Source organism: Leptonychotes weddellii, chromosome 2, assembly GCF_054177405.1.
Source record: "Leptonychotes weddellii isolate Sample4059 chromosome 2, ASM5417740v2, whole genome shotgun sequence".
Classification (NCBI taxonomy): domain Eukaryota; kingdom Metazoa; phylum Chordata; class Mammalia; order Carnivora; family Phocidae; genus Leptonychotes; species Leptonychotes weddellii.
The window spans coordinates 45371107-45381405 of NC_138370.1; the positions used below are offsets into that span (position 1 = coordinate 45371107).

General features: G+C 34.9%; 1 protein-coding gene across 2 annotated transcripts in view; it reads left to right on the forward strand.

Moving 5' to 3' along the window:
* Positions 1–10299, forward strand: part of GLRA3 (glycine receptor alpha 3) — a 179570-nt gene that overhangs the window by 95184 nt on the left and 74087 nt on the right. For both annotated transcript variants that reach the window (XM_081810865.1, XM_081810870.1), the window contains exon 4: positions 7677–7900. In XM_081810865.1, the coding sequence (XP_081666991.1) occupies positions 7677–7900 (224 nt within the window). The remainder of the gene's footprint in view (positions 1–7676; positions 7901–10299) is intronic.

Here is a 10299-nt window from a genome sequence, read left to right on the forward strand (position 1 = left end):
CAGCTTCTATTGCAGAATTTACCTTTTATTTCCTTAAATACATTTTACCTGTTTATCTCATATTTTTGATGTGGAATTTCCACTGAATTCCCCATAGGCTCACGTCTACTTTCTTTTGTCTGTAGTAAATTATTGTTGTGGTTATAAACACATATTTGGTTGAACTTAATCTATGATATTCTTGAGGGTCTAATTAATGAATCCTTAGTCACAGGTTCGGTTTTTCCATCTTGTGGTGGTGAGAGACTCGGTTTCCCAATCTAAGCATTTGTATTTGCTTACCACCACTGCTTTTATTTTGGCTTTAGCTCACTCTTATTTTTGTTACTATTTTTGTCTTTGAAGAATCCCTTTATATTCTTGTAAGACAACAAACTTTTTAAAAGTGTGTATTTTTGGGCGCCTGGGTGGCTCGGTCGTTAAGCGTCTGCCTTCAGTTCAGGTCATGATTCCAGCTCCTGGGATCGAGCCCCACACTGGGCTCCCTGCTCCGCAGGAAGCCTGCTTCTCCCTCTCCCACTCCCCCTGCTTGTGTTCCCTCTCTCGCTGTGTCTCTCTCTTGTCAAATAAATTAAAAAAAAAAATCTCAAAAAAAATAAAAAATAAAAGTGTGTATTTTTTCCTTTATCCAGAAAATAATGTGCAGGAGAAGGCCCTCTATGTGTCTAGTCTACCATTATGTTGGAAGGACAAAGCCTTTATAAATACATTTTTCATCTATATTTGTATCTATGTCTATATTTCTTGCACATCAAGTCTTGTTTTCTCACACTCTTCATTCTATTTTATTTTTTTAAAAGAAGACTAACACCAGGTAAAAATCAGTAAAGTTCTTATTTTCATAATATATTCCTTCCGTATCCTCTGTTTTTATTCATATTGTGTTCCATTCCCTTTCCTTTAGACTGTTTGCCTGGAGGTGACAGGCACTGTGCATAATTCAACTTTATAACCCTCAGCACAATGCCTGGTACACGGAAGGTGCTCAATAGATATCAAATTAAAAAAAATAAATTATAATACTAAAAGTCAGCCAAATTCCTGTATTAATCGTACAAAAATACAGTGATTACTGGATTTTGTGTCAAAATACAGGACACGTTTTATTATGTTCCCAACATTTGCCTAGATAACTTCTTTTTTTTTTTTTTGCCATTTTGAAGACAAAACTCAATTAGATTTTCCCCAGGAAATCTTGCCTGATCCTTCCACCTTGGTCCCTATTAGCTACGCTTTCCTTATGTTTCCATAGCATGCTGTGTGTGCCTCCAGCATAGCACTTTTATGTGGAAAGATAATTGTCTCTTTACAGTCTATCTTCCACAACATAATGAACAATTTGACAGCAGAGACCATCTTTCAATATTGTATCATCAGCACTGAACTAAATTCCAGATTGGTAATATGTGATAAACATATGTTGAATGAATCTAAATAAATTTGAGACTAACATTGGTCTTTTAATATTTTTAATTCGACTAAATTCTATTGAGCTCTTAGCAAAAATAAATGATCTACCTCATGCTCATATATATGCATGTGCCATTAAGCATACATATTTTACTCTTACAGAAAATAATTGATAACGATGTAGTATGACAAAATTTGTGTCAAGTTAAGAATCGCATAGCTTTCGAATACATTTCCAATAATTTAATAAGGTTAAATACCATTCCCCAATAACAGCATCAACAGCATCATCAACAATTTTAAAAACAGTAATAGAAACTGAGTTCTTTAACCTGAATAAAGTATCTTTTCAAAAGATTAATTAGTAAAACCATTTTTATTAAATGAGATTATAAATAAAAAAGGCAGTGATACTTTCACTATAATCATTATTTTATATGAAAATGTTTACAATCATTGGAAAGCATTCAAGTTGTTTAGAAAAAATACTCTAGTTAGTGATATTATTTATTTTTGTGCTATTTTGTGATGATTATTTTTATAATAAAAGTATCTTTTAGAAATATTGTTTTCTGAAAATATGCCTAGCATATTCATTTTTAAGAATACTTTATATCCTTAATTTTTGCTCAGATTTATGGAGACATGATAAAAAAAGATGTTTAATTATAGTAAATAAATCAACACATTTAAGTTTTTTGCCAATTGCATGATTCTGTATGTTCCAGACCCTAATCAGTTACATGAAAAATTATTTGTGTAAGAAAAATGCACCAACAAAACAAAGGAGCAAAGGGAGGAAAAAAGAGCGAGAGAGAGGCAAACCAAGAAACAGACTCTTAATGGTAGAGAATAAACTGATGGTTACCATGGGGGAGGTGGGTGAGGGGATGGGTGACATAGGTGATATGGAATTAAGGAGTACACTTGTGATGAGCACCCGGTGTTGTATGGAAGTGTGGAATCACTATATTGTACACATGAAATTAATATTACACTCTATGTTAACTATGCTGGAATTTAAGTAAAAACCTAAAAAAAAAAGAAAAGAAAAATGCATCATACAACTATTGGAATGATGATTAAGAAGAATACTAGAAAATGCATAAAATTCATTAAGTGAAAATGAAAGATGCAAAAACACATGTCCACTGTAATTTCAACTACACGAAAATGTGTAGGATAAAGAAGAGAAAAAAACAAAGACATCAAGGTATCAATAGTGATAGTGTTGTAGAGACCCGTTTCCTTTACTCCATAAGGATGCAAATGAAAACCACTTGCACACACCTCCAGTATAGAAATGTGGTGGCTAGTCCTGCAGAAGCAGTGCATGTGTACGTGTATGGGGGAGTGGTGGAAGAGGAAAGAGGGAGACAGACACAGAGACAGAAAGAAACAGAGAAGCAAGGAGAGGACAGGGCAGAAATAACTAAGAAGGCAGGGAGAAAAGGAAGAAGTGAGAGAAGTCTGCTGGATTGGAAATGACCTGAAAGCACTAGGGAACTTCAGACTTACCTGAACTGTAGACCAGAGGGAAGAGAAGCACTTAACAAATTTGTTAACATTTGATGATTATTTTCCTTACATTTTTTCTAATTGGTCATTTTAGTTTCTAGCAATCCTATACTCCCCTAGACAGCCAAAGATGAATGCTGTATTCTGTGTTATTTTGGGTGCTACACTGGGTTGTGATTTTTACTGAGTTTGGTCTTTCCCCAGGGTACCTATTTTGGAAAAATGACAACCTGGCATCTATTAGATTTAACTGGATAACATTTCGTTATAGGGCGTGTAGTTTCCTATCAGTAAGGATGTTGATCAGTAAACCCCCAAATTCCTTACAAAAATCAAAAAAGAAACAAAACAAACAACAACACCAACAACAAACCACAAACATGAACTACATAAACCCAGAATCTTTGCATTAGTTTAGAAAACAGTTGTTTTGCATACAAGGCAATGTATCCTTTACAGCTCTGAAACCAGAATGTATGGGCCTGGATTACAACTCTGCCACCTATTAGCTCTGTAATCATGTTGAAGTTACTTGGCCTATCTTTGTCCCATAGTCCACATCTGTAAAATTGGGCAAATAATAATACCTACCTCATAGATTTTCTATCAGGATGGCAGGAGTAATCCACGAAGCAACTAGTAAAACATCTGGCACAAAGTGAAATGTAAGCAACGATATTTACCATTATGGAAAAGGGCCTTGGAACACAAACCAATTATATAGAGAGAAGGGGAGGAGGGGCAATTGAATAAAGACAGGAAATACAAAAATATATAAATGTTGAAATGCAAAAGTTAATACAAAAAGTTAATGATAAGCTTATCCCACTGGTTTGAAAATTTTCCATTAGATATTATTCACCAGGTTCAACATTACAAATTCTTATATGGCATATCAAAATGCCCCTATTATTTCAAAAACTAATTTATAAAGAGAAAAAACAACCAAATTTGTATTTAATATGAATTTTAATTTTGAGGCTCTAAAAGCTAGTATTTAATGAGTGCGGTTCTAAGTACTTTGTGTGGATCAAGCCAATGCTCACAGCACCCGTCTGAGAGGAAGTACTATTGTAACTCTATTTTACAGAAGAAAAAACAAGACACGGGGAGATTAGAAAGCTATCTCACTGGGAGAGTTGAGATTCCATCCTAAAAAAACTTACTTCCTGAGTCTAGTATATGAACCATTATACAATTTGCCTAATAGAATTATTATTTTTTGTACCTCATAACGTAAGATTTCAAATATAAGTTCTATTATTTACTATGTGAAATACAGATGCAATTTAAACTACATTTTAATGGATACTTATTTCAAAACCAAACATGAAATATAACTTTACTTTGTCAGCAAAATATTTTCTTAAAGAATTAATTAAACTAATTAGAATAAAGTGTATTTTTCTATTCGAATAATAACAAGAAATTTTGACTTCTGAAATGTCAAAATTAGTCTTTTTGTATTATGAAATAATAACCGTATTTCATCACTGTTACTGTACAATATTAATAATATACTAATATAACATATACATATAACTATATAACATATAGTTAACATATAACTTGCCAGTTATTTTTTCCTGACAAACATCATTATAACTGGAGTGGCTTTCATCTTCTCCTATAATTAAGGCAGAGAGAAGCTGACTTCAGTCTGATCACCTATTCCTTTGGCGGTAGATAGGGCTGATACTAATATAGTATAACATATAATAAATATTATTTATTATGTAACATGAAAAAATGATGAAAAATAAGATTAACTTCTGAAGGTTTTACTGCAGGAGTTTGTAGAGAAAAGAATCATTACATGTCTCTGTCCTAAAATTTTATGATTCCATATAAAAGTCAATTTAGGTGCCTTATAAGACTTAAGAATGAGTTCAATACATGTCTAGATTTTCAGAAATGTGAAATATAAATATTTATTTCATTTTCATATATATTATCTCATATTTATTATTGTCTTTTTCTTTTTACTCACATATAACCTTTCTACATTTTCACCCTTATAGGGCATAGCCCAGGTGAATAGGGAAAATTCCATTAATAAAACAATTAGTCTTTGTTTTACATATAGTCAGGAATGATTACATTTTAAACCAACTTTAGTGGGTCTATTTTAAAATTTTTTGCATGTGCTGCATACACATCCATTATCTCTATTTTGCAAAATTGTTTCCTGCTTTAGTTCATGGTCATTTAGTATAGGCAAGTTATTGCAAATCAAGTTACAAGGACTTCTTTCAGGTGGCATTATTTGACGATGTCATTTTATTTACGCTTTGCACATTTTCACAAATGATCAGGACGCACAGATAATATTGGTTGCCCAGTATGAATGGGATACACTGGCTATGAAGAATAAGCTTTAAAAATTTATTTTTAAAATGCTGAATTTGGTTGTTTAATAGGGAAGCTTCGGGCGCCTGGGTGGCTCAGTTGGTTAAGCGGCTGCCTTCGGCTCAGGTCATGATCCTGGAGTCCCTGGATCGAGTCCCGCATCGGGCTCCCTGCTTGGCGGAGAGTCTGCTTCTCCCTCTGACCCTAACCCCTCTCATATGCTCTCTCTCATTCTCTCTCTCTCAAATAAATAAATAAAATCTTAAAAAAAAAAAAAAAGAATAGGGAAGCTTCCCAGAACAATGTTCATTTGCAGGCAGGTTAAAACCCAAACTGCGAGAACTGTTAAAACCTCAGTTTCTAGGCTTTCAGGAGATGATCATTTTTGAGTTTTGCTTTGGACCCTGGCCCTAAACCGAAGACCTAAATGTGTTTGTAAACAAAGATATTTCTGGTTATTCACAAAAAGAGCACAATGGATATAGGATAGCATTTGGTCTCGGTGACAGGTGACAGTTGATTTCTGCCTTGTGTAATTTAGAAACAGAAACTGAAGCATACCTGGGTGGTTTTTGTTTTTGTGGGTTTTTTTGTTCTGTTGTGTTTTGTTTTTTAGCTCATTCCTGTAGCAAAAAAAAAGTGTTCCTGGAAGATCCAAGATTCTGTCTATAAAATTATCACTAAACCAAGAGCATAGGATCAGGAGATTCAACCAAATTTTATTACATATACTGTAGCTTAAAAGTACTTTTATTTTAGCCTCACAGTGGGGAACACTTGCAGGCTCTCTCAATTATATATAATTGTATATATATAAAAAATCTTAAGAATCGGTCCAAAGGAAATTCCTTACTTGTCAGTTATTTTTCCTGGCGGGTAACATTATAACTGGAGTTGCTTTCATTTTGTCCTACAGTTAAGGCAGAGAGAAACTGACTTCAGTCTGATCACCTATTCCTTTGGCGATAATTAGGGTTGAGGCACAGACTACGGAGTAATTAGGGTTGCAAGAACTGGCCATAGACCAGGGAGCTATGCTTCTTGGCATTCTGAACTCTAGACTAAGAGAGGATGACCTGTCTTTGGCTGGGAGAAGCTTGTTCATATATCCGCATTTACAGGTTCTGCAGATCCTTGTGGCTGGTGAGATTTCCACATTATCGTGAACTTTGTGGTAAAAAGCTGAAGTGAACTCTGTTCCATTGTCACTTTGGAAGATACATGGGGCACCTAGCAAGCAGAAAAAAATATTATCTGGTATGTAACCTCAGTTACAGTTAGAAGATAGGGTCTCAGTGCACAAATAATAATCAGGGGAACATAAATATTTGTAACGTTCACTACTCTGAATTTGACCACCCTGCACGAGAAGCAATCTACCAGGCCTGATATTATGGAAACATTCTTTGTGATTGCTTGGCTATTATATTCTGTTAACATGTAATTTGGTTTTCAAGGAATAAAAGAATAGATGAAAACTGGTGTTCAGTTTCTCTGAATATCTCCAACCTTGGCTATTTTCCATGGAAATAAAATCTTCCTAAAATGTTCACTTTACTCACGCTTATAACGAAGTCTGCATGTTTAATTTATTCACTCATTTCAAAAATCTAAGGGGAAAATTACAAAGTCATAGGTAGTGCTTATGCTCGTATACTTGTGTACAAAACCCACACGTACACCTGGCTATGAATCTATGTCATTCTGTACATTAGTCCAGAAATTGTAAGAATTTGATTGATATCTTTGACTCTTCCCCTTTTTAGCCAACTGTGAATAGTCTAATCAGAAAAACTCTTTAGCCAAATCTTCTTAAAGGATTACTGGCAATAATGTTACTTTATTTTTCTTTCATTATTTCAAAATCACCTTTTATTTTTTCCAAATCACCTGTTTCATGGAACTTATATGCTATATTAAACATGAGGAAACATGTCTTCATTGTAAAGAAACATATATAATCACTTTTATAAAACAGCTTTCAAGAAAATTTCACTAAATGCATTCTGGATGCTATTGGATATCTACTAAAAGAAATGGTTCTAGAAAATAAATGCAAAGGTGAAAATATTTTATTTCAAGTGTCTGATAGCAATCCAACATTTTATTCTGACAAACCAGGAAAGTGAAATTTGAATGGAATGGCAAAATATAAGCATAATAAAATTGTACTCTTCTGTGACCTTTTCTTTAGAGACATATAGATGACTAAAAACATGGGCAAAGCCTTGTAACTAAAATGACTTTTGTCAGTAGTAATGAGTGAGGACTGTGGGGTATGGAAAGCTCACAAGGATGTCAGTGGCTTTTGCTAAAATTCAGAGGTGCCCAAAGAATAGCACATAAGATTCTAAACTTTTAAAGCAGGTTTTTTTTTTCTTTTCTTTCTTTTGTCATAGGATTACAGAGTGAATATCTTTCTTCGTCAGAAATGGAATGATCCTCGCCTTGCATATAGTGAATATCCTGATGACTCTTTAGACCTAGACCCTTCCATGTTGGACTCCATTTGGAAACCTGATTTGTTCTTTGCCAATGAAAAGGGTGCCAACTTTCATGAAGTTACTACAGACAATAAATTGTTAAGAATTTTCAAGAATGGAAATGTTCTTTATTCGATAAGGTGAGTCATAGACAAGTCCCTGATTTCAGTGAAATACTATGTTTTTTTTTAATGAGTGTTTTGAGATTTTTGAGTAAGTGCTATCATTGTTCCACTTGAGTTCCTCTAATATACCATTTCCCAAATATGTCTAATCACCAATAATAGACCCAAGTTCCAGATCTAAGAACTGTATGAGTAATTCTTAGAAATCCACCTTTTTAAACAAATGGCTCAGCCTCTTAATATCAGCCAAATTGGTGGGCAGTTTTAAGGCAAATTGAATGATAGCTGATTCATACACTGTGATTATATTTTTATGAATGCATACTTCCTTTAAATATTTGTCAGTGAAAAAATATTTTTATTTACTTGTCTGGGATTCATTTTCCATAAATTATTTTTCAGGTATTTGTATTTTTTTGATCTCCTTGGGTTTCTCTGGTCATTCTTTAGAGAAGATCTTATTTACATTTCAGTTATTTATCATGTATCTCTAAGAAGACTATGTAGCTTTTAAAAACTAACACCAAAACATAACAATAATTAATACCAACAAATAAACACTAATATTAAAATTTCTTGACTGTTGAACTTTAGAGCCCATTCAACTTTGTCTGTTTATTAAATATCAAACAGGTGTAAAATCAATAAATAACAATTTGAAAGGATATATTTGATAATTTGTGTCACACATGAAAAATATTTTAAAATAAAATTATTATCTTAAAACTTCCATAATTATTATCTTTATTTAGTTTATGGGTAGATTATGGATATTTCATTGTTTATATCAAGTCTTATTGGAATTGGAAAATGGTGCCATGCATTATGACTTGCTTACGTATCTTGCAATTTTTTTGAGAAAGGTTATGAAATGATTCTGAATTGCATCTTTTGTCTTTCAGTATGAGTTCAGATGAAACAGATGATGTCTCTCAGCTCCTAGTTTTTGTTTGTTATAACCAGACTCGTTTAATCAGACTAAATTCATTTTTTGTGAGTTGTTTTTAGAAATCTCACAGGACTTTAAAATCTTCAAATGGCAAACAGTTTCTTTGTTAACAAAAGTTGTGCTAGAAAAAAAAATCTCACTCAGTTTACAAATGGAACATCTGTGATATCTCATGAGAGACCTGGCTTTCCTGCTTGTTTAAAGACTGTCCTGGCAAACCTGACTTATTGAACTTATCCGTTTATCTGTACTTCCTTCTTAAACCTCCTAAAACAAAGAAATAAACTGAGTAAGAATAAAAATGGCATTAGCACACCAGAGGATGAAAGTGATGGGAAAGAAGACAGTGACAGATGAGCAATGATGACATATTTTAGGATGCTGGAAAATGAATGCATTGTGAAAACTGACTTAACAAGCACAACTGAAACCTAAGCTACAGTGGTGCAACCCAAAAAGAAGAAAATAATATCCTCAAACTTTTAGAAATTTAAGGCAGCTAGGACTTCAGAAAGTGGGAGCTAGAAAAAAAGAAAAGGACAAGAATTGATTTAAAATTTGCAGAAAGAAGACTAAGCTTTCTATTCCTGATTTTCTTGTCCATGTCCTTCAGACTAGGAACTACCTTTTTGCCATCTGAAATGAGCAGAAAGAGGACAGAAAATCTGGGAGAGGTTGTACCAAGAACTTCAGGAGTAGAGACTCCAGGCATAGCTGGCATCTGTCATGTGACATTATACTGAGAAAATGGAGATTACATGAGGTTTGCACACTGTATGGTGAAACCTTTGTTCTCCCTAAAATACTGAAAGCCAGTCCTAAACTTCTTCCATTGAGCAGTAGTAGTCAGAAGAATATACCTCTGGGAAAATATCTACAGATACTGGGGGTGGCGGGAGCAAGATGGCGCAGGAGTAGGAGACCTGGATTTCCTCTGGTCTCAGGAATTCAGCTGGATAGGGATCAAACCATTCTGAACACCTACAAACTCAACAGGAGATCGAAGAAAAGAATAGCAACAACTCTCTGAACAGAAAAGCGACCACTTTCTGGAAGGTAGGACGTGCGGAGAAGTGAATCTGAGGTGATATACGGGAGGATAGATGGCAGGGGAGGGGGCCTCCGTCGGCCGCTCTGGCAAGTGATAGACCCTCGGAGAACAAAATCGGAACTTTTAGAAGTCTGCTCCACTGAGGGACTTTGCTCCAGTGACTAAGCGGGGGGTGGAACCCTCACAGGACAGTGTGGTCTCAGGACCCTGAGGGTCACAGAAAGACTGGGGGTGCCTGAGTGTGGCAGAGCCCCCAAGTATTGGAGCAGGGAAGCCGGCTGCAGAGACAGAGCCGAGGTGTGGGCTCTCAGCTCGGGGTTGCCATAGACTGTGATCCAGGGCACAGTCGGGCCACTCCTCCTCCAGCAGGGACCCAACAAGTGGCAGATCCGGGGAGACGCCCCTTCGTCCCCC